Here is a 25,319-nt window from a genome sequence, read left to right on the forward strand (position 1 = left end):
CCGCACCAGCCGATATTAGGTGTTTTATGATGGAAAGAATTGCTAGACTAGCTTCCAGCTCTGCCCATCTCAAGCTCTGCTACTCTTTTGCTACTGGAACCGTTCTAGTGTTGGGGAAAGTAAGATAGTTGAGGACACCAATGTGACTCTCACAGAGGGTCATAGGTATGTCAGTGGTAGCCATTCCTATACCTGGATGGCTAGCAACAACACGTCTACATAGGAGAACTATAAACCACACAAATATATCCTGTCATCATGGCTAGGGCTAGGGAGAGGCAAGCCAGGTAACTGAGGCTCAAAACTTAACATTGGCACTTGCCTGACCCTAAGAGTAAGGGCCCTCTAATTTTTTTATTTTTTGATATTGCCTCTGAATGCTCAATTTGTCATAAATTTTGCATCCTTGACATCCCCCTTATCTCACCTTCATCCTGATTCTGTATCCCATTACACCAAACAACCTGGCTTCTTCAAAATCACTCAATATAAGGATAAGTTAGAGTTTAAAAAGACAGTAAACTTAACTGGTGGTGATTAAAATACTTTTGTTTTTCAAAATTTGCAGAAATATATTACCATGTGTGCACATTGCTAGATCTCCCAGCAATGTAAAAGTGTCTTTTGCAAGTCAGGAGTCCTGGTTTCAAGCTTCTAACTTCTTGATAAATCCATCACCTGCATTCTGACAATGGCTATACTTTCAAGACTATGTTTATCATACACTCTTATTTTTGCCTCCAGGATTTTAGTTAGAAGCTCAGGTTCTGGGGCTAGACTGTTTGGGTTTGGATCCTCGCACTGCCACTTACTAGCTTGTGAAATCCCAAAACGTTACTTAATATCTCTGTGCCTCAGGTGTTCTCATCTGTAAAATGGCTGTAAGTAATGTTAAGATTAAAATAATTAGTTCATGAAGAGTACTTATAACAGTATCTGACACATTATGAAAGCTCAGTATTTATTATTGTTATTTTTACTACCACTAGCATCAATAGTGTATTAATAATATGTGGCTCTTCTCACAGCACACTGTACACCCCCAGGACTGTTTGTATTCTGATTTGGCTCAGAAGAGCAGTCCTTTTTCTGAATGGACTGTTGACCATATGTAGAAGGATGGCAGAGAGAGAAAGGAATCAAAGGGAAACGGAATACTTTGTCTCCGAATTATCTTTAAGTAAATGAAGGAATTGGGGCTATAAAAAAATTGCCGGAGCATACATGTATAAAGGTTCACGGCATGCCGAAAGAGAAAGTAAAAGGAGCATTCACAATGGAGTTGGCATCCTTTTGCTTCAAAGTGAGAAAAATCACACGATCAGCTGCAATTAAGACTTAAGGAAAAAGGCTGTCTGTTAATTCAATCTCATTCGCAGGACAGGCCTCCAGGACACTTCATCTTCCCCCCTGGGTGGAGCCCTTGCCTGCCGGGGGCTCCACGGAGAGGAATAGGAGGCGGCTCGGGCTTCCCGGCTCTTGTGGGCGCCAGAAAGCGGAACCGCCCTGGCCAGTCGCGCGGTGGTCACCCTCTCGGGAGCTGGGGAGGAGGCTGTCGAGGCTGGCCCGGCTCCTTCGGGCGCCGCTCACCGGACCGGGTGCGAGGCGTCCTCCTGAGCGTCTGTTCCGGGTCCTCCCGCGCCCGTGTTCGCAGTCCCCGCCTGCCGGGTCGCGGCGCCGCCTCGGGCGCGGGTGCAGGCGCGCGGCGCGCAGGCGGGGGGCGCTGTGGCCTTGGCGCGGGGACCGAGCCGCCCGGCCGGACCCGCCTCTTTTCCCTCCCCGCCCGTCCCCCCGCCCGCCCCCCACGCGTCGTGTCGCCGGGAAGCCGGGCGGAGACAGAGCGCTTGGGATCCACGGCGCTCGGACCGCTGTCCTCCAATCGCGTGGGGCAGAGCTGCTGGCGCCGCCGGAGCGCGGAGCCACGACCCTCCCCGGCCGCCTTTGTCTGTTAGCCGTGCAGCCTGGAACCGCCACTCTCCGGGGCCGGGGACGCGCCCGCAGCTGTCGGTGACAGCTCCTCCCTAACGCCACCCTCCGGGGCGAAGGGGCGGTCGGGCCCGGCCCTGCTCGCCCGCGCCTGCAAGCCCGCAAGCCCGCGCTCGCGGATCGATGCCCCCGCAGCAGGGGGACCCCGCGTTCCCCGACCGCTGCGAGGCGCCTCCGGTGCCGCCGCGTCGGGAGCGCGGGGGACGCGGGGGACGCGGGCCTGGGGAGCCGGGGGGCCGAGGGCGCGCGGGGGGTGCCGAGGGGCGCGGCGTCAAGTGCGTGCTGGTCGGCGACGGTGCGGTGGGCAAAACGAGCCTGGTGGTGAGCTACACCACCAACGGCTACCCCACCGAGTACATCCCCACTGCCTTCGACAACTTCTCCGGTGAGCGGGCCCGGGGGCCGGGGCCGGGGGCGCGTGGCCGCGGTCCGTCCAGGGGAAAGAGGGTGGCGCGAGGGTCGCGGGGCTCCCAAGGGGGCTGCAGGGCCCCGGGCGCGGCTCCAGCGGGGAAGCCGGACAAATGAGGCGAGTAGGACGTTTCCTAAGTGTCAGGGACTGGGCAAGCACGGAGCTAACAGGAAAGGACCACGGGGGAATGGGGAGCCCTACAACCAGAGCTTGGAGAGAGGAGGGCTGAGCGGCAGAGCCGTTGCCAAAAAAAAAAAAAAAAATCTCACAATTCTCACAATTTAAGCAACAGATAAGCAGGAGTGAAACAGGTTGAGTTCTGGCTGCCGGGTCAGTTTGCTGCGTAGAGCAAAGTTTCCTGAGGGCGACGTCGCTGGCGCCGCTGCAGTTTCAATCAGAAGGTGACGCGCAGGTGCCTTTACCTGAGCCTCGCTCCTTTCCTTTCAGGCGGCTTAGCTCACAAGGGGCGTCTCCACTTTAAAGAGCCGCGGAGACGCCGGGAAAACACTTGATTTAGTGAAAATAGCGCGAGCGGCCCTCGTGAAGGCTTAGGTTTGGATGAAACCTGGAAAGTAAACACCATTTCTCTCTTCTGAGCCCCACCACCTTCCCTGCCCACATGGGCTCAGATTCTGATTGTTGGTATCCTTTCAGGATCCCTTTAAGCTACTTAAAGCTCTTATGTACCGGGTGCGATGTCATTTGCCTTGGTAGATACAAAGATAGAGGAATTCTCTATCTCGATATTCAGGTCTTTTTGAAATTTAAGAAAAAGTTGAAATTCACAGAAGCTAGTATGAAACATTTAACTGTTTCGCTTCTTAAGAGAAAAGGTTGCTTCTCTGACCTTCCTTTCATCCCAAAGGTACCCTAGAAAAATGGGTGCTGTACTGGTGGGTTCCCACCACAGAGGATTGTGTCTTCCCCTCCCCCACCCCACCCCACCCCTGCTGCTGACTAGAATAAACATTGAGAAACAATTAGAAAGTTGTGTAGAAAGAGACAAAATTGACTGCTTAGTTCAAATAGAAACCTCCGCGACATGTCCTGCTGCAGGCCTCTCCACACTCCCTGAGTCCCCGAATCCCAGTGGAAAGGTGGGCATGGCTTTCTCTTTTCTTTTTTAATCCTCCTTTTGGCCTGACATAGAGATAAAGAGTGCCCTCACTTTTAAACAGGACAATGCGGGCAGCCTGTGTTTGCACATGTTCTCAAAACAAACTGGAATTTTATGATAAACCCTGAAGTTGGGGAACCTTTCCCAAGGGAAAACCTGTTAAATCAGGTTTTCCACTGATTTAACACTGCAGGGTTACTTCCCATTTACCCCCAGTGTTGTTTTTAGGTCCTTTGAAACAAGTGTGACAGGAAAATAAATCTTCCAGGACTGAGAGAAAAGCATAGGCCTTTCTGGGGGCACCATCAAAGGGTTCAGGGATTTGCTGCCTGGTTCGTGGAGTGACTTGCCAGCGCTGGGTTTGTATACAAAAATGCCTCCACAGGGCCTCCTTGTTTTAGGCTAGTCCTTAATTCATTAGAGGACCTAGAATGGGAGCAGAGGTGTTTGGAGTGAGAATGATGGTGAAAGCTAAAACTATTGGTATTCCAAAAGGAGTTAAAAGACACCTCCTGATTGTCATTTTGGTTTTGTTTTTAGCGGTGGTGTCTGTGGATGGGCGGCCCGTGAGACTCCAACTCTGTGACACTGCCGGACAGGTCAGTATCATGTTACAGCTCAGTGCTGGGAAAGGAAACAGCCTTTTAAAGATTTCCAAATAACCTTTGATTCCCCCAGTCAGTAACTAGGTCATTCGAAAGCCTCATGAAGTGGACCCACCCCTGCTGTTGGCCCCTCTCTGAGGGTGGGCAGGGGCCAGGGGTTGGCGGGCAGGAAGCAGAGGAAGATACCTCCAAACTAATAAAGCAGGATTTGGCCCAGCTCTGTATAGCCAGGCAAGGGAGGAAGCACGGTCAAGAACAGCTCTTATCTTATAGGAGTTTCTATTATTTACTCCCTGGTTTTTATGAAAAAGTTTCAGTGATGCTTTGTCGTCATTTCCCAAACTAAGTTAGTGATATCTTATAATCGTTTTATTAAAGGCCAGTGAGTCAGATATTTAAGAAATTTGTTCAAGAAAAAGATGGAATTACATCAGTAAGAGTTAATAGTTCCCTTCCTGAGCTATGGTTTGACTCGCTAGGACCAGCCCCATCCCTTGAAGCACAGATACATTTGTCAGAGCAGTCCTAAGCTGGAGGGATGAACTAACTGGGCTTATTCTAAAAAATTGTGAATGCTTTGTCTCAAGGGCTGGGCACTTGAAGGAAATAGCCAGGGAGTATAGGATTCCCTCACTGTGTTCCCCAGAAGAACCCCCGCCCCCCTTGGTGGGTAGTCGAGTCATTGAAGTCAGGCTGTGCCTTGTGAACACCCAGGGGTACTTGATTTTGGCAAAGTGATAGTTAATGAGCTTGTCTCTCTAGTGTGTTCTAGAGTTCAGCAAAGTTCCGGGGGTACTTTGTAGGCAGATGAAAGTGCCCCTTCACTTTCTGAGGTGCCATGGCATGACTATCTATGTTTATGAAGGCATTGGCTTGCCACCGCCCCACAGAGCCTCATCTAAGCCAGAGCTTCCAAGTTGCTCACCTACTCTGGGACAGCAGATTCAGAGCTGAGGACAGATCTTATTTTTTAAACCTCAAGATGCCATAAGACCGGGGAGCCTTGATCTCCAAGGAACACCAGGCTGGTGGAGGCCATAGCTTGGGAGTACGTCAGCTTGGAAACACCAAGCACTGTCTGTATTCTATCGTCTGTAGAAAACAAAAATCAGGCTGGGTGTGGTGGCTCATGCCCTTTGGGAGGCTGAGGTGGGAGGACTGCGTGAGGCCAGGAATTTGAGAGCAGCCTGGGTAGCATAGCAAGACATCATCTCTACAAAATAAAAAAATTAGCCTGGTGTGGTGGCACTGCCTGTAGTCCCAGCCACCAGCCACTCAGGAGGCTGAGGTGAGAGGATCGCTTGAACCCAGGAGTTTGAGGCTGTACTGTAGTGAGCTATGATGGTGCCGCTGCACTCCAGCCTGGCTGACAGAGCAAGCAAGATCCTGTCTCTTGGAAAAAAAAAAAAAAAGAAAAATCAAAGAATGCCGTCACTTCTAGTACTGAAATCTTTCTGAATGCCATGGTGGTGGTTATAATTCAAACTCATTTCCTTGTATGAAGTGAGAATGCTTTGCCTACCAGCGGGTCGGGTTTTCTGAGCTTTAAAACGGGTGGCCGGTCTCAGTGGCTCATGCCTGTAATCCCAGCACTTTGGGAGGCTGAGACGAGTGGATCACGAGGTCAGGAGTTCAAGACCAGCCTGGCCAAGATGGTGAAACCCCGTCTCTACTAAAAATACAAAAATCAGCTGGGTGTGGTGGTGGGCGCCTGTAATCCCAGCTACTCAGGAGGCTGAGGCAGAGTTGCTTGAACCCGGGAGGCGGAGGTGGCAGTGAGCCAAGATCGCGTCACTGCACTGCAGCCTGGGTGACCGAGTGAGATTCTGTCTCAAAAAAAAAAAAATAAATAAATAAATAAAACACGGGCAGAGGGACATTTCAGTAAACATAGCCATCTGACCTACTGAAGTCAGACCCTGAAGATAAGACGGAAGTCAGGAAAACACAGGAAGTCCAAAGGCACATTTAGCAGGGAGGCTTACAGGGTGGAGCAGAAGCTCAGTGCACCTACCTGCCCCAGGATGTCACTCAAATATCACTGTCCACTGGACTCCCCATAAGTGTTGACTCTTCAAGCAGGATGCAGCTTCTGGAGCTGGGGTTTTGTGCCCAGTGCCCAGCAGAGTGATAGCAGGGCTTAATCTCATGGTTTTGGAATGGATGAACCAGAGCAAGACCAGGTGGTGGGGGTGCAAACCTAAGTTGTGGACCTGCTCCTTAATAGACTTACAGTGTGGAGGAAAGACACACTAGTTTATGGAAGCTTGTGAAGGAGCAAGCGAAGGGAAGAAAAGAGGCTCAGGCTCAGAGGTGCAGGCTGGTTGGGCCTGGCGGGAAAACCTCTGAGCAGAGTTTTGAAAGACAAATAGGAATTTTACCAGCAAAACTTTGCAAAAATGACTCTGAATCATCAAGGAAGAGTTAAATTGTTCCTTAGTGTAATCTGTGTAAAAATCAGGAAAGCACAAGCATCACTTTAGAAGTATTTTTACACAAAAAAGTTATAATTAAGGAAAAACGAAGGTTTTGGTACTACATTTGTAAGTTTCAGTTTATTTGGAAATTATTCTTCTGGCCCCTCAGCAATATTTTCAATGAGATTTACTGTATTCCTTAACCTTTGTGTGCTGGTTAGAAGAGTACATCCAATTAAATAATGAGTAAGACCACCATCGAAAAATTTATAGAAAACCAACTTCAAAAACTATGAAAAATTCACTGCTGGTAAGATAAGTCAGGTATTTGTGGTTTTGTTTTCGTTTTCCTGATCCCCCATTTATAAATTAGTCTTTATTTAGACTACTAGCCAAGCTGGTCAAAATGGTAGTTCTTTTCTACTCTCCCTAGTCCTGACCTGATAAAATACATTTTAGAGGACTCGCTGTGATACCTGCCATGTTTCCTTACGGAGGAAGGAACACGCACCTCTTCTAGGCAGTTGACATGAGAGCCTTGAGGGTTAAGTGACTCCACTGACCTCCATTTCAGATGCCTGGAGAATCAATGTGAGCGCAGATAGGTTGGAATTTGGGGATGTGGAGCTGGAGAGTGGGTTTCCCAGAGAAGTTGATGGGAGCAGAGTATGGATGGCTCTACAGGCTGAAGAAATCACTTCGTGTACCTTTGGCTTTTCATTTTAGGGAGGGTAGGTGAGTCTATAAGATGTCAAAAGGAGTTTTTAACACTGGGCTTACAGTCTCACTCAAGGGCAGATTGATCAGAGACAGACTGGAGACTTGAAAAAACATACCTTTGGCAGAAGAGAAAAAAGTATTGCTGAAATAGGAGTAGTTCACTGGAGAATTGCCAATAGAAGCTGAAAATTCTTCAGCCTTTTGACCCATAAGGTACTTGGAAAACTCTTATACTGGAAAAAAAATATCAAGTTGCAGCTAGACCAGAGGGGTATAGAATCCAGTCTCGTCTCTCTGCCCTGCCCACCCTGATCAGACTCCTGTGCAGTGTCTGTACCACAGACCTGGCAAGCACGTGCAAATTGCTTGGCCTCAGAATGCCTTTTCTTAAAGGTGCATTCCAGTTGTCCTCATTGCACGTGTGTATTGCATTATTCCATCAGATATCTAAGGTTTCTGGTCAGGCGCTGAGCAGGAGGGTCTAATTTCTGTTTTATTTCTCAAGCCCCTTAGCCAGAATCTCAAGAGATCTGGGGAGATAGCTTTCCAAAGCCCACTCAGAAGGCCCAGCCCTTGTGCTTGCCTTTATTTTTCTCAGTAACGCAACCCCAGATACCAGGGCACAGCCAGGGGTGCAGCTACCTGAGGGGGCTGCCTTAATACTGGTCTCAGTTTTATACTTCTTTCTTTGAGGCCCTCTAAGAACAAAGGGAGCATTCCATTAAAAGATCTTCGGAACTGGAGCCATAGTCTACCTGGCTGTGTTTCTGTGTTTATTTATTCATCACAAAGTTGGCATGAAGAAACGTCAGTCATTCTTTTTCTTTTTAAAATTTTTTTTAGAGAGAGGGGTCTTGCTGTGTCACCCAGGCTGGTCTCAAACTCCTGGGCTCAAGTGATCCCCCGATTCAGCTTCGCAAGTAACTGTGACTATAGGCACATGCCACCACACTTGGCTAAGTCATTCTTTTTCAACTTTCGCTTACAGAAGCCTCACAAGTGACATTCTGAAATGCCATATTGATTGTTGAACATTTTAGCTGGTTGACTTTAATGTGATTAGTTGGTCAGCTGTCGTCCCGTAATTGAAACATGGAGCCTCAAATGAAGAAAGTATATTCAAATAAGTTACAGGTTTATTTTATACCAAGAGAAAAAAGCCACGGTTGGAGAATAATGTAGATGTAGATAGTACTTGGTAAATCATCAGAGTGTGTCAATTGAGTAATGAAAAACATGAGTGCCATTGAACGTTTTCTTGTCATGGGGAAATTATTTACACCTGAGGATGGTTGGCACCAACAGATATACATTTTAAATAGGAAAGAGTAAATATTTTTCTACAAAAGAGTTGAGCGAAAGTTTTCAGTTAGCTGAATATGGTGCTATAGGGAACTATAGGGTGTTTTCTATAAAGAAATGGTAATTTGGAGACCAACATCTCTCTGTTCACAACCAAATCCCTTCGTCTCCCACTGTGCCTTGAGTGTAGGTGATGTTCAGTGTGTCTGTTAAATGGATGACTGCGGGAGAGCATTGGCAGCGCAACCGTTGGTTTATTTGTAATCAACTCTAACTTAACCCATCCACTTCTCTGTACCTTAAGGGTAGGGTCATTCTCCAGTTCATATCTGTCCGAAGCGCTGTACACGGAGGCCATGGGTATTGGCAAGGATAAAGGAAGTAGGAGAAAATGTAGGAGGGAGGGAGGAAGAGGAGATACAGCCAGAATGAGGATGTATGAACCAGTGTCTGTATGTGGCATTGAGAAGCACATGTTTTCTGAGTCACTGATGACAGTGGACTGACAAAGGTCCTGAACTCCATTTCTGGTCTGGCCTTGCATCTGATTATCGTTACTCTGCGTTGCTGTGCATGGTGTGGACGGAGCGTGTGCACAGTGCAGATGGCATGAAATCGGCATCACTCAGAGCTGTTGTGGGAAAAGGCAGGGCTGGATTGGTAAAGAGAGGAGCTGTGTTCATAGACTGGGGTTGAGTGGGAGTCTTGAGGATCAATAAGGGTGTGGTCTGAATCCTGAAAGAGTAGCTAAGTACCAAGAATTGAGAGTAAGTTTGGGTTACACTCAGCTGAAGGCTTAAGTCCATTTTATTTCTAGAACCCACATGCTTTGAGCACTTTTTCTATGTTAAGCTGCAAGTAGGTCTTCAGTGTCAGTGAACATGGTGAACGTATTTGGCAGTGTTCAGACTATAGCTGGCCCTGAAAGCAGATGGCTGCCACACCTTTGCTGGTGCGCTAGAACCACTTGGGTAAACAGTAGGATCATTTCAAGAATGCTGGCTCTTCCTTCTAGAACCAGTGGGTCTTCTATCACCTGCCGGACCCTTTCGTGAAAAATGTGAAGATGATCTTTTTACTGATGAGAATTCATTAAAAAAATAACTTTTGGGTACTTTGCTTGGTTGCAGGATGAATTTGACAAGCTGAGGCCTCTCTGCTATACCAACACGGACATCTTCCTCCTCTGCTTTAGTGTCGTGAGCCCCTCATCCTTCCAGAATGTCAGTGAGAAATGGGTGCCGGAGATTCGATGCCACTGTCCCAAAGCCCCCATCATCCTAGTTGGAACGCAGTCAGATCTCAGAGAAGACGTCAAAATCCTCATTGAGTTGGACAAATGCAAAGAAAAGCCAGTGCCTGAAGAGGCGGCTAAGCTGTGCGCCGAGGAAATCAAAGCCGCCTCCTACATCGAGTGTTCAGCCTTGACTCAAAAAAACCTCAAAGAGGTCTTTGATGCAGCCATCGTCGCTGGCATTCAATACTCGGACACTCAGCAACAGCCAAAGAAGTCTAAAAGCAGGACTCCAGATAAAATGAAAAACCTCTCCAAGTCCTGGTGGAAGAAGTACTGCTGTTTCGTATGATGCTGGCAAGACACCCAGAAAGGCTATTTTCAGATGAAATCGATATTAGTGGCTATATTAGCTGAAACAACTTCTTTTACTGTGTAGAACCTATATCGAGAGTGTGTGTATATGTATTATAGGAGGAGCTCTCAATTTGATGTATTCTTTCTTGCCTTTAATTTTCTTGTTTGTTTGAGCTTAGGGATGAAATACTTATGCAAGATATTTTTGAAGTAAATTAAAATTTTTTCACATCTCTGGAAAGTTAGAGTTCTAGACCTCTGGTTAATTTATATCTAATATGAAGAAGACACCTCAAATCTGGATGTCAAGAATGAAGCTCTGCTACATTATAATGTACAGAAGAGCAAAAGGGAGGAACGCTATGGTTAACCCTCTCTTGATTAAGGGCTACTTAATGCACAGTGCATCATGTACACAGGTCAACCATGGTAAGAACAGTTCTTAGCTTTGAAACTCCATGCAAACCATGCCTTTTTTTTTTTTTTTTCAACGAGCAAAAATCTGGGGGAAAAAATGAGAGACCTTCTGCCTACAAAACCTCAAAGCAGTCACTTTTGTCATTTGCTAATACCCGTGGCTTATGATTTAAAAACAACGGGCAAAAAACATCCCACTGACTCTGGCACTGTGTAGACAAAAAAAGGAGACTTGCTGATTGGGACTTTTCTTTCTTAGACCAGTTGTGTTGACACATATGAACATAGGCAAAGTGCTGTGTGGAGGAAAGCAAGTGTTAGTCGGGAGTTCTCATGTTTTAGGGAGTGGTTCCTGTGGAGATCAGAAAGTGACATTTGCTTTCGGTATTGTAACACATGCACCAAGCTGCCTCCATCCTAGGTAACAACGGCAACAGGGAGCACCTATCTGGATTGTTTTTAAACTTCCATACTCAAGCTGTCTCTTCGGCAGGGAGGTGAATACTCTTGAAAGGCCAACAGCAAATGTCTGTGGGACACAACACAGATCATTTTTTCTTAAGTCAGCCAAAATGTACTTCTCTGTGTGCACACCCATGCACACTCATGCACACAAATACATAGGTCTGTATGGCTGTCTTTGCTGTTGATTCAGACTTTTACACAGTTAATGGGGAAAGCATGGCCACAAACACAGTTAGGGAAGCTTGGCTTCTTCTTCTTGTTGACACTTTTTTGAACCAACATCTTTTTTATTATATTCAGAGTATGTTTTTAAGTGTATCTTAATATATACATTTTTGAGGACATCTTAAACAAAAAATAAAATGAACATCTCTTGAAACCTGTCAAAACGACCAGTTAAAGCCACAGATGGCTTTCAGGGCAGTAGCAGCAGATGCCAGCGGACTCTGAGGACTCCTGAGGGGTGGGGCGTGTGGCCAGCCAGGTGCATATCGGGACCCTGGCCCCCATGCTTGGCTGCTTCCTGTGACAGTGAAATACATCCTTCAAGGTGGCAGCTTTTAGGGCTGAATCTTCTGGAGAAAATGTGCCATCTCAGGAGAGTAGTTTTTACTCTGGTAGGAATGCTTCCGAGACACCACAAGGCAGCCTAAACACTCTGAGTTAACAGTGTCGGGCTTGCGGTGGGTGAACCAGAGCCACCAAAGTCACTTCCACAACTAACGAGGGAAATCTGTAAAGCCAGTTAGATAGAAGAGTTTTATTTTTCTGTGGGTTTTGTGTTGTCTTTTTTATATTAAAAAGAAATCCAGTTTGTGTTTTTCTATAGAAAAAGTAAAAGTTCAGGTTATACTTTAGGTTAGGGGTTCTATTTATTCCTGTTAGTAAATAAAATTAACAAATTTCTTTGTTTAACAAAAGATTAATCTTTAAACCACTAAAATACATAGACTGCTAACTATTGATTATTCAACACATTGGAAGTGATGTCGGTCATAGTTTCCTGGAGCATTTAGTTACAACCTTAAGGAATAAAATGATTTGTGGAAAAGCTTAAAATAGACCTAATCGAATACAGTCTCATCTTGCCGTGCCTGGCTTACCTATCTGTGGAAAGCTAGGCTTCCCAGGCTGGGCTCTGCCTGTCTGGTGTCCAGAGGTGTGGGAGGGAAGATGAGTTATTTAACTGGTAAGTGATTTGAAACACTATTTTTATATTAAAGTAAATAGCATGGAGTGTAGTGCAAATTCATTTTTAAGATAGAACACAACACTTGAAAGAAGTTTTATGCATGTGACAGTATATGGGGCTGCAGTTGGTCTCCCTGGAGGGGCCTTCCGCACCTCCTGCCTTTAGGCCACGGGTGGAAAGTGCTCAGTGAAGCACACCTGTGTGGCCCAGTTCTAAAAGCTTTATGCAAACAGTTGAATTTTAACTGGGGTTGATAACACCTTGGACTGTTAGTGTTAAAAATCTAGTGGGTTGACCTTTAAATGCAACAGTTTTTAAAATATATTGCTGCATTTTATAGAATAGTAAAGGTACGATTATACTTGAGATTTTCCTCCATTTTTATTTCTTTGTGAACATAGTTTGGGGCCGAAAATGTTTTTAAAGTATGTGCTTGAGTTAAATATAAAGTTGGTTTGCTTCAAAGCTAAAAAATTGTTAAATTTTCAGCTTGGTATTGCAGAGAAGATTTTATAAAAATTTTGCTTTAGAGAATGCCACTTTGGCTGAACTACAAGTGTAGGCCACCATTATAATTTAAAAATACAGCATACTTCAAAACTGTTTGTTTTCTCTTGTTACCATGTATGTATAAATGGACCTTTTATAACCTTGTTCTCTGCTTGACAGACTCAAGAGAAACTACCCAGGTATTACACAAGCCAAAATGGGAGCAAGGCTTTCTCTCCAGACTAACGTAACCTGGTGCCTTACCAAGTTGTGCTTTTCTGTTTTCAAGTGTAGATGATGTTGAGCAGAATGTTGTACTTGAAAATGCTATAAATGAGATGGTATGAAATAAATTCTGACCTATGGAAATAATGGCTCTTGCCTTTTCTATCAAAGAATTTTGTTGGAGGTGTTTAGCCACATCTTGAAGAAGCACTAGTTGGGAGGCATTGTGACATACACTGAAAGGCGTTCTGGGAATGCATCTCCAACCAATTTGAAGTGCTAATTCATTCAGCATGGGGTTCTCTGAATTCTGGAGCCACAGTCTGACAGTAAGCACCCGCTGACTACATGTTCCTCACAGATTGTGTGCCGATGTCCCAGTGTGTTAGAGGGAGCACTATTCTTGGAGCCAAAAGTCCGGGCTCAGAGAAGCACTAGTGTGGGGTGAAGCTGAGACAGCCAGCGATCTGAGCCTCAGTTTCCTTATCTGGAAACAGTACTGCCTTTCTCACTGGGCTGTCTGAATCCTGAACCTGCAGAGAAGACATCCAAGATCTGTAAATCACCTGAAAGAGGTTAGAGTCAAAGGCACCGTGAGCCCTTACCAGCCGTAGAGCTGAGGACCAGGGTTCCCAGGTCCTGAGGGCGCCGAGAGGTGCTGTTGTGTTCTGTGTGATTTCTTCAGTTTCTTGAAGTCAGTCTTCTCATCATGCCGTGAGGATGCGGCCCTTGTACTGAGGGCTCCGGGAAATGGGACCCTGGGGAGACGACTATTCTGAGGGGCTGGAAGTTTCTTGCTTTTACCCTCCAGCCTCAAGGTCATCCTGTGAAGGATGGAGCCATCCACTGTGCTCCACATGGCGCTGCACAGGCCATGATACAACTTTTAGGAGTACCCACTGGATGTTCAGCCACAGTGAATGGGAAGACTGCATGGCATGCAACTAAAACTACTGTACCACTTCATTCCACACATGGCTGGGGGGTGCCGAAAGCACCCCAGGCGCTGGTTTCCCGGCCTCCACAGGGCAGCTGACCCCAGCCCAGAGGGACTCAGAGGTTACTCCACACCCAGTCCCAGGCTGTCTCCCCTGTCCTGGCCGGGCCTTCCTGGGACACATGGACAGAGCATCCAGCCACTGTAGATGTGACCATGTGCTACACCGAGGCATTTGTGGATTCAAAGGGAGTGAAGGAATGAGAAGTATCTGGGAGAGAAGTGTTTTAAAAGGAAAGAAGGTTCCAAGGCCCCAAGGCAGAAGGGCATCTGGTATGTCCCAGAGGCCAGTCTGAACAAGATAAAAGGAGTGCAGGGAGAGATAGGGAGATGATGTCAAGATGGTGATAATGGGAGGTAATGGTGGCAACCAGGGACATGGGGAGGAGTCAGGCTGCTTGGGCTTGAATTCTGGCTCTGCCACTTACTGGTTCTGATTCCTTAAGCTCCTTAGCCTTTTAACCCTTCTGAGTCTAAACAACTTTCTAACCTCTCAAGTGGATAAGCATGGCACTTACCCAATCAGCCGATGCTTTCATCCTCTGGTCAAATGAGGTTATGGATGTAAAGCGCTGGTACACAGTAAGCACTCAGTAAATGCTCACTCTGCATGGTCTTCCTAGTAGACCCCTTTCAATGATTCCTTTAATTTCCTTCACAGCAGGACCCTCAGTCCATGAGCTCGGGTCCCTGTGGGCATCCCACTGAGATGACAATTGATTCCTAAGGATTTCCATCTTCATTTCTATTAAATTTTATGAGGCTTACACTTTTAATGGGTAACAGCACATTCATTTTTTTTCATTTCCATTAATTTTATAAAATCAGAGCAACATTATACAGATCACACTCCTCGTTGCACAGGCTGGCTGTGTGGAACAAAGCTGCCGCGGCTGCTGCTGCTGACCTGGTGGAACTGTCGGGGGCGGCCCACCTCTCTGAAAACTGACAAGTGAATCCTGCAGATGGTGAAGCGGGGAGCTGTGAATTCGGTGTACAAAAGTAGTTTAGAGAGTCAGTAGGCAAGATTGTGACCCAGGCATCATGCGGAAGTCACGGATCTGCCGTGTTCCTCAGCCCTGTGCTGGGCTGTCCCTTGACTCTTGTCATGCAAGAAGCTCTTGCTGCAGACTGGCACATTCTTACATTTTTACAGTCTTCGTTTAACAGCCCGAGTCCCCCAACCACAGTTTCCCCTGTTATCTGGTACAATATGCAATACTAACAATAAAACCAAGTCTTGAAGAGGCACAGAGTGCACATGAAAGATGCATGTGGTTGGGAACCCAACATTTGTCTTTAAAAAGAGAAGACATTCTGGAGCAGAAGATCCCACTGCCCTTTGCTGCTTTCCTCCTAAATGTCCCACAGGTACTTCAAACTTAACTCATTGTAGTAGCTTCCTTCGGCTGCTATAAGTTGTTTAAAGCAACACAGATTTATTACGTTACGGTCTGGAGGTAAGAAATCTGATATGGGTCTCATTGGCTAAAACCAAGAGGTTGGCAGGGCTGTGTTGCTTTCTGGAGGCTCTAGAGGGGAATTGGTTTTCTTCCCTTGAATTTGGGTGCCAAAAATGTTGATGTGAATATTTTACATTTTTACCTGGCTTTGCATGAGATGGAGAAACATTCTCCATATAGCAGCTTCTAGCATTTCCTCTCAATCCAACAGCAAGCGGTATAACATCAACGTGGCATATGCTGATTGTCACTTTGGAAAACGTTCCCATGAGGGCATGTATTCTTACAGTCCAAGCATGCTGTTTTGGGTGTATTCTTATAGTCCAAACTTAAAGCATAAATAGAACTTAGATGTTCTAGTATATCCCTTAGTACACAAGCTTTTGGAAATATCAATTGCATTGGTCACTCTTTGACAGTTGCTGGATAATAGCTGGTTCAGGGTTTCACTTTAAGACAAGTATCAGTATTGTAAGTGGCTGTTGGAAAAACAATTCATGTGCTTCAGGAGTAAATATAAGAAATGATTTTACCATGAAAATCAGAAAGATTGACTACTCTTTGTGCTCCAATTTGTCATGGACTTAGACTATACCAGACCCAGCTGACTGAGTCAGAATTCTGTTTTGAATCTGCTCAAGTATCTCTACTAAGAGATACTCAATAGGAACTTAGGGCTGATGTATCTAAAATGTCACCAACCACAGCAGTATCAATTGAAATAGTTAGACTGGCTTGACTCATGTATTTATCAAAGGTTTTACTGGTTAAAAAACATACAGAAAAGTCATCTAGAACTCCCTAACTTCTCCCTACTCTGAGTGTCCTCCCCCTGTGTCCTTTCTCTCTCCTGGCTCTTCCTGGGTTCCTATGTTTACTCTGAGATAAAAATCTCAGAACAGACCATGAAGCTAGGAGGGCTGCACATAGGCTATTATTATGCATTAATGATCTAAAACCAGACACAGTAACTGATGAGTGGATTTGCAATGCATTAATTTATCTACACAATTTACCTCCTTTATTACCTTATTTCAGCCTAAGGGATGAGAATGAAGTGGAGTCATTATATGAGTAATTATTGCCTTTGTGACAAACTTAAATGATTTTTGTGGTTGGCCCTTGTGTGGCTGAGAGCCTACCGAAAGTTAGACAGTCCTCCATGTCACCAGCCACATGGTTAATCCGCCCAGTTGTCCTACTCAGTGCCCCTTTCTTTACACTGGCTCCTTTTCTAAATCACTTCACCGTCACCCCTAAAACTGATCAGGTACTGCTGAAAGCCAAGTGTTTCTATTTCCAAATGGAAACGGTAGAAAGGGATCAATTATTAATCAGGCTAATAATTATTTAGGTAAAGCAATGAACATTTTTTCTTATAAAAATGTTGATAGAGGAGACCAGGAAACAGTGAGGGCTTATAAGTGAAGAAATGTTTCAATAAATATTATAATACCTGAAATTTATGAACCACATTCATTTATTGGGCATGAAAAACATTTTACCAATTGCCCTAGCCTGTCTAAATCTCCTCTTGACCAAGTTGTGATGTAAATGAATAAATAAATATATCACCTCTTCTAACCTCACACTATACATGTGGACATACGTAGGATTGGTTGCTATTATCCTTATTAGAGAGAGAAACAAAATGACTAATTTGCTAAGGAACTTTGCCTGAGGTAGGTAGAACTATTACTCCTTGAGGATATTTTAAGCCTTAATTTCTCTTCTCCCTTTCTGCTCTTGCGTAGAGAGGATATAGAGGGACTCTTTAAAACCTCCAGTAGAGATACACCAGTTTAGTTGTTGCTGTGTAACAAGCCACCCCAATACTTAGTGGCTTAGAGCAACAGCTACTTATTCTTTCTTGTGATCCTGTGGGTGTACGGGGCTCAGCCAAGCACTTCTTTTGCCTCAGTTGTACCTGTGTGGTTGAGGGATAATGTGCAGCTCAACTGGGGTGAACCATCTAAAGGCTTCCACCTTCAGAGCTCCCTGCCTCTGCCCTCTCATCTTCAGTAGTCTAGCTGGAGTTTCTTTATAGCATGGAGACAAGACCGACTTCGCAACAGAGTGTACCACGAGAGGCAGCTCCAGTGTGCAAGGGTTTACCAAGCCTCTGTTTACACCCTGCTTGTTAATGTTCATGGGTCAAAGCCAGACCTAAAACCAAGCCCAGAGACAAGGTGTGTGGGGGTGGGGGAAAAAGTTGCACAAGTACATGAGCCCTGGGCAGTATGTTTGCTTGGGCTTGCCAAGTGGATTCAAGTTGGAAAGGGAGGCAATGGCTGCTAGGGTTGGTGCACTCCATTGCTCATGTCTATCTTGGGTGAAGAGAGGTGGATCATACATATGATTGTGCAGGTGGAGAATACAACTGGTTTAGAAGTCAGGGCTTTTGGTGGTAAAAGGTGTATCAGTCACCTTTATTCTTTTAGTCAGTGTCTGACTATTCAAAGGGTGAGAAAACATGTTGTCTAAACTGCTGAATCTTGCTCCTCTACGGGGAGAGTGCACACTTCCAGTGAAGGAAAATTGGCACCCTGCTGAATGAGCAGAGGCAGCCGGCTGAGATAGAGGTTGGATGTTTCTTTAGATGGCAGACCTACATTGTAGAATGGACAGAATTCAGCTTTCATTTGGACAACTGGAACAACATAGCACCCGGGATATAGGAAGCCCTTTTTAAAAACGTGTATTAAAATTGCTATGATTATCAGCATGATTCTCAGTAGTTGTGTTCCATACAGAACTGAAACTATTCTCCACCATTCATTACATAGTCATCTCCCAAAGCAGAAGACTTGGTTTTCAGAAGGTGGTTTTATTCTCCACACTGCCCCCTCCCTGACCAAGGCATTTTCATGGGTAGTTGTGCAACGGGATGCTATATGGCACCATCTGATTTTGACTGATACCGCTCTTCTGACATGCCCTGTCTGTCCACATTTTTGAGATATCAGTTTGCTTTTCTCTTGCAGGCAATTTGTAATATACCTACATTTGGGACTTAAATGAGAGTGACTGCTGTGGGGCAGCATGTGCACAATGACACCAGGACAGGCTGCATGGCACAGAGCTGAGAGGACCATCCAGTATCACCAGGGCCCCAGGAAGACGGGATCATCATCCTGTCCTTGTCACTGACCAGCTCTATACATTTACAGGATAAGTTTAATTTCTTTGGCCTTTAATTTTTTCAACCTCACCAGGAGCTAAAGTCATGAAATCTCTACTGTTCCTTTTCACCATTATTTTAAGATAATTAAAATTCTTTTCACCCTTGACCTCCACAGGCTTAAGATTTTTCATTTTAAGCAAAATCAATATGACGTTAAGAAATTCGTAGTTCTCACCAAACTCCAAGTAGAGAAAATTATGTCCTGAGATAGTTGGGCTAGGCATGGATCTGGAGACCTGGCCACGTGCTCGTGGTCAGAGGCATGTCAGCAGTGTCCCTGCCGAGATGGGGAAGGAAGAGGCAGCTTTGGAGCTTGAGAGGATGGAAGAGTCCTTGATAAATAAAGGGTTTTCCAGGAAGACAGAAAATCTCTCGCTTTCTGATATACAAGGAGTTCAGGGAGTGGAATCTTCACTAATCAAAACCTGGTTAATGTGAAAAAGAAAAAAAAAGAAAGTAAAAATTAGAAAGAAAAATGATTCACATAGTACAAAATAGAGAAAATAATGAAGCTGATTAAAGAGGGTATGGCCCATGTGAGTTTGTTTGCTGTTATCTCTATCAAGAAAAGCATTTGTGATGCACCTATCTGTGCATGCCAATGTGATAATCAGCGCACAGAATCCTTGCCTTTCAAGAACTTACTCTGTCGCATATGGAAAGTCATCTAGAGATAAATGTGCTTCCCCTTGGAGTTGGGGTTCTCACTGGGATTTTCCAAGTTAATTAGTCTCTCTTGGGGAGCCAGAGTGATCACTTATTGACTCAAAAACAATTAACTTTTTAACAATTAAGCATAGCCTCCAACCACAAATATTCCACAATTTAAACAACAACATGATTATGGAAAAGATGTGCCAGTCCTTGAGTATTTGTTAATTAGGGACTTTTATCTTGCCAACCCTCTGAAGAGCTTGACAATTCGATGCTTAACAAATATTGGAAAAATTATTACTGTGCCTGTGGCTTTTGTGGATGGTGAATAAAGAATGAATCACAGGAATTTTAGGGAGAAGTTACATTTGGAAGCCACCATTAACGACTTATATTAATACTTTCTAATTATAAAAAATATATTCTCATTTTAAGATTATTAGAAAAACAGAAAAACTTGAAAAAGAGAGAAAAACAATCATAGTTTCATCACCTAATGGCAGATGCTATTATATTTTGCATTTTTAAAAAAATTTCATTTCTTTTTAGAGACAGGGACTCACTATGTTGCCCAGGCTGGAGTGTAGTGGTTATTCACAGGCGTATGTCTAAGCTCACTACAGCCTTGAACTCCTGGTTTCAAGCAATCTTCCCACCTCAGATTCTTGAGTCGCTGGGATTGCAGGCTCACACAACCACACTGGCACATTTTGGCATTTTTAGTCTAGTACTTTCTTTTGTGCAACTGTGTTTCCTCCTCACTGTTCCCCCTCCCCTTGCCTACTTATTGTTAGACAAATTTTGTAGGTGTTACCCAGACAAAGTTGGGTCAGTCTGTCCTGGCTTTATGACTTTGAAAAAATCAGCTTCAACTCCCTTTCTCATATCCAATGGGAAGTTCAGAGACCTCCTCAGGGTTTCTGGTGTGGACTTCTCACTTGTGCTGTAATGTCCATTTTGATTTTGTTTTTGTCTTGTAAATGTTCTTCAGTCTTTCATTGTAATTCGATCCAAACGAGGGACTGGACCCCTCTCTTTAACTCTCTCGTGTGTGTGAACATCAGCTTCATCCTTCCTCTTCAGAGTAGGAACAATGTGGTTTTGGGCACTGACTCCAGATCTAGCCTGAGTCAGTCGTGATAATTCCATTCCTCTGCCAAGAATCATTTTAGGAAACAGGTTTAAGCCAATCAGTGCATGGCATTTCCCTGGTGACAGTTCTCGGTTCAGGAGCAAGTACATTCACTAAATTATTCCAGTCAGACTGAAGGAGGGGGAAGTTTAATTCCACAGTTAGATAAGAGACTCTCTCTCCTACTTGTCAAGAATGTTGTCCCAGTTGGCAACCGCTTGCCTCTGTAAGAATAGAGCTCTCAAATGGAGGACAGAGTGAGGAAATAAAAAAGGCTGAATTCTGAGTCTCCACTTTCACGAGCCAACAAAAATCCTTTATAGTTTAAGCTCTCTTGAGACAAACATCCTATTACTTGCTGCCAAAAGCATATTAACTTTTATATCATCTTTCTTCCCTGTGTCTCACCCCCAATAATATTCACACAAATTAGCTGTGTGCTAGAAATTTTTTGGAGATAGGGGTTTATATCTCAGAACCATAAAACATGTAATTTAACATTGACTATTGAATATAACATTTTTCTTTAGTCATTTCTGTCTACATTTTTATTTCCTAAGATACAGAGTAGTTTGGTTTTAAGCAGATTTTTGCTTCAGAGGATCCACTGGCAACGGTGGGCAGAAGCAATAACAGGGGTGTTTCAGGAACATGATCAGGATGTGTAAAAGCTGCTTTTGGAAAGCACTGTAAGGAAATTATCCTGGAGACGACATGCAAACGGAGCGATCAGCTTGTAGGTAAAGGCGCCTGGGCTCCAAGTGTCCAGAGTCTGCAAACTCTGAGTGGGGTGTGCCTGTCCTCGGGGAAAAGGGCTCAGGGAGGCGGCTTTATTTCATGCTGAGGCCTTACTATGTTACAGATTCCACCGGGGGCTTGGGGATAAAGAATTAAAGATTTATTTTTGCCGCTGTTGGCAAGAGGCTCAGAATGAACTGGGCAGATGTCAAGCGGAGCAAGGGCAGAGTCCAGTGGGTAAGGCCCCGTCTGTCTGGTTCAAATCTGTGCTTTGCGACCCCTCAGGCCCCTGATCCATCGCAGCTGGGGTTCAGGAGCCAGCGCGTGTGTTGAAGTATCTTGGCCGGCTCACCCGGCCCGCGGGAAGTCCTGCATGGCTATGAGGTTTTCCCAGGCCCAGTCGCCCCTCCTGGTCTGCGTTTATTTTGGGTTAAAATCGCTCTGAGCCGGCCTGCTCCCCCAGCCTGTCTGAGGGAGGTCCAGGTAGACACCGCCTGCCGCGTCGTTTTCCTTTTGGGTGACTCCCGCCCCCCTCCATCATCTCGCATAACTGCGTGGGATAAAGTCGGCGGCGGGTTCAAGTGTTTTGCGCTCCCTCCACCTCCCCCAACCCAGTGCAGCCCCGGATGCTGAGTCTTCATCCCGACCCTGGAATTCTGGGGACCGCGCCATCTTTTGAGACTCCCCGCTCCTTGTGACCTCTCAGGTCAACCCGTACTCCTCCCCAGTTCTCCCCACAGTACTCACTGCCTTGGGGGACCCCTCAACCCTCGTGCTGGAGGAGGTGACCTGCACCTGTTTCGTGACCTTGGTGTTTCTTTTGCACAGATCGGTTCCCCTGGCCGGGCTGGCTGCGGTGCGTTTGCCTTCCCAGCACCACTGGAAAATAGAACTGTTCTTCCAGGCAGTGGCCTCTTTCCCCCCATATCTGTGAATGTGCACGGGACTGGGTCGGGGACAGAAATCGACAGACTGAGGGACAGCTAGAAAGTCTGGGAGGGAGAAGAATGAGATACAAATCAGAGGACAGAGGGGTTGGACTTAGAGACTAACAGTAGAGAAAAAGGGTGAACCAGCAGGAGACGCAGAAGAGGATACGGATTGAAAAGGGCTCTCCAGAGATGACGCGGAGCAAAGCAGGGAGGAGGTACCTGGACCAGTGGTAGCAGAAGTGGTGTGAAAAAGGGAGATACAGAGTGAGGGGAATAAAAGAACTGGGACGGCGAAAGGCAGAAAGACCTGGTGCCAGGAGGGAAAAAGAGCAATGTGACAGGGAAGGGACTTAGTAAGTGGAAGGAGCCAGAGTTCAGGAAGGAGATTGTGACAGGGAGAGTCAGGGGCAGGGGATGGGGGGGACAGAGATGGGGAGAAAGATGCAGGAATATATGCAGTTAGGGAACAGTGAAAATTTGGGGAGAAAGAATGACAGGAAGTGAAACAGAGAGGTTGCAACAGAATAGGGCCAAACACCCTGTACATGGAGGAAAAGAGAGAAGTGAGAAACAAAATAACCAGCAGACGTGGAGAGTGAGAAAATGAATGCAGAAATGGACAAAAAAGGAAGAGAGAAGGAAAGAGATACCTAAGAGGGGAGAGAGAGAGAGAGAGAGAGAGAGGAATGACTTGGGTTCTGTACACATGGACTCCAGGAAGATTAGGAGTGGTCAAGCCTTTGAGTCCAGATCCTCAGGGATGGGAGTTTATATTTCTGAAGAGCACACAGTAAATGCTGTTTGACCTTGAAGCTCTGGGGGAGATGACTCTGGGGCTGATGTGTGTGTCCTTCAGTCCATGGTCATGGGGATGGGAAGGACCCTCCACTGAGCTCTCACTCATCCCAGCTATGGAGAGGGGCTTGGGCTTGTCTCCTTGGTCTGGAGAATGGCCGTCCCCAGCACTGGAACTGATTGTCAATGATGTATGAAGATCACTCTAAGAATTCTTTGCGTAGGGAGGAGGAGGAGGAGGGGAATAAACTGAGATTTGTTCAGTCCTGCTCTGTGTCCTGCTGGGGGCCCCCCGGACCTCTCACCTAAACGGCACCACACCTGACAAGAAAGATATTCCTGGGCATGTTTAAGAGATCAGAAAACAGAGGCTGCAGACTTTAAAAACTTCATCTATAGTGACACAGATTATAAGTGAAAGAGCAGGACTTTAAAATGAGATCTGTTTGACTCTAAAATGTATGCCTTTTCCTCTAGATTATTACAGCTGCAGTTATATGCTAAAGAGGGGTAAATAAAATGAGACGCAGGATAAGAAGAGAACATCAAAAACAAGTCAAGAGGTAAAAATGAGAATAAGTGAGGAAAGATCAAATACATTATTAAACTCAGACTAGGCTGGGTACAGTGGTTCACACCTGTAATCCCAGTACTTTGGGAGGCCACGATGGGCAGATCACCTGAGATCAGGAGTTTGAGACCAGCCTGGCCAACATGGTGAAAACCCTGTCTCTACTAAAAATACTAATACTACTACTACTAATAATAAAACTCAAAAATAGACAAACAAAAAGAAACCTCAAACCAAATGGATCTCAGACAAAGGATTGATGTCAGTCAGAGTTTGCTGCAGGAAATGAAACCACTTTATGTATCTTAAGCGGAAAGATATTTAATACAGGGAACTGGGTGCTCACACGATAATTAGGAGGGTTGGAGGGGTGAGCAGTAGTCTGTACTTTCAGGACTGACTCTCAGAACTTCATAGAATGGGTTCCTCTTTAGGGAGCTATTGGAGCCAGAATCTTGAAACTGTTTCTGCTTCAACTGCCTTTCAAATCCCAAGATTTCCCTAGAGAATCCTGGCTGCAAGGGAGCCTAGGAAATGCATCTTTTAGTCTTCCAGACTCTCCTGTACTTGAAGACCCTTCAGAAGAATGCAGCAGACCAGTCGTCAGCACCCACCACAGACCTGTTGTTCCAGATATTTACATAAACAGAAAAAGTCATTCATATTTATTCCAGAGGCAAAATGTACTAAATTTCTGCTATGTTATCTCTCAAATTCTCCCTCTTCTTGCATTTAAAAATTATTCTGCTTATATACAGGGAAAACCTGTATAGAAGTGCTTTCTTTAGAAATTAAGAACCTTCTCTTATAGAAAAAAGGTTTTGTCTCAGGCTTGGAGTCCTAAGTAGGTAGCAAGAGCAGCCTATGAGGTCTTGGGGAGCAGGGAAAGATCAGGGTTGGCATTACCTTAGAGAGCCGGACCCTGTTGAGCCCAATGGCAAGTGGGCAGTGGTTATAGGAGACCCCATTAATCCAAGGGAATCCTCCAGTATCTGCATTTAGGTCTTGGAGGCATTCCTGGGAGAGCTTCAAGCAGGTGTCCTCTTCTTTTCACCCCACATTTTGCCAGGATCCCTGGAGGAAAAGACAGAACAGTTAGAGGTGGCTTCGCTTTCCATGTTCTGTGAAGTGATTTTGTCACAGACAGCTCCTGCTGACCCTCCTTCCCATCTCCAGTGCTCCCAGGGCCTGCAGGAAGTGGCTCCCTCACACAACTGAGGTCCCCACTGCCCTGTCTATCCATAGTAGGTGTCAATTATATTGTACAAACAATTCATAAACATTGGACTTTTTATCAGACCCCATTTCCTTATTTCCAGTATTATAAGAAATTCAAGTCAAGGCTGGCTTCTGCATAGACACGGTGAACTTTTGGCAGGTGGATTTTGTGAGGCTCTGTTTCATGAGGCTGTTTTCCCTGGGCACAGCTTCTCAGAAGCCCTGAGCACGGGAGAAAGCACCCACTGGAGTGAAGGGAGCACAGATTTGCACACCCTTAAGGTTTGTGACCTGTTAAGCTGTGGTTAGGCTAAGAATAAAACACAGCTTCAGTTCCATGTAGAGCTGGCAAAATATTCAGTAAACAGTTTTCCAAGAGCTGAACTAATTGTGCAAGAGCCACGTAGCTCCATTGCCCAGATGGGAGCAGCAGTTCCCACTCTCGGTCATTGTGGAGAAATGGACTGTCAGAAGCAGAACATTCTGTGGCAGTTGTGGGGCTTGGCAGCAGAGTGGGCAGCTAGCAGAAGATGGGTCCTGACCCTTCACCATGATCTGCTGAGCAGCGGCAAAGAGCATCTCTGCTGGCCTGTCGAATCATGAGGTGATTCTGGCCGAACTTGTCTCTGTAGACAGTTTCAAGAGGGATATGAGAGTCAGGATACCTGTGACTCCACAAGTTCACAAAATCCAAAGGCCC

General features: G+C 45.5%; 1 protein-coding gene across 1 annotated transcript; it reads left to right on the plus strand.

Moving 5' to 3' along the window:
* Window positions 1-1,439: 1,439 nt before the first annotated feature.
* RHOU (ras homolog family member U) lies at window positions 1,440-13,079 on the plus strand. The gene is made up of 3 exons (XM_003893796.5): window positions 1,440-2,371; window positions 4,053-4,111; window positions 9,687-13,079. The coding sequence occupies exons 1-3, from the start codon at window positions 2,110-2,112 to the stop codon at window positions 10,140-10,142; spliced, it is 777 nt and encodes a 258-aa protein (XP_003893845.1). The 5' UTR covers window positions 1,440-2,109; the 3' UTR covers window positions 10,143-13,079.
* Window positions 13,080-25,319: the final 12,240 nt, after the last annotated feature.

The sequence above is a fragment of the Papio anubis genome, chromosome 1 (assembly GCF_008728515.1).
Source record: "Papio anubis isolate 15944 chromosome 1, Panubis1.0, whole genome shotgun sequence".
Classification (NCBI taxonomy): Eukaryota; Metazoa; Chordata; class Mammalia; order Primates; family Cercopithecidae; genus Papio; species Papio anubis.

Coding starts and splice junctions, on each gene's coding strand:
- RHOU (XM_003893796.5), top strand. CDS start 2,110: ATGCCCCCGCAGCAGGGGGACCCCGCGTTCCCCGACCGCTGCGAGGCG. Junction 2,372..4,052: donor TGCCTTCGACAACTTCTCCG/GTGAGCGGGCCC, acceptor TTTTGTTTTTAG/CGGTGGTGTCTGTGGATGGG. Junction 4,112..9,686: donor TCTGTGACACTGCCGGACAG/GTCAGTATCATG, acceptor GCTTGGTTGCAG/GATGAATTTGACAAGCTGAG.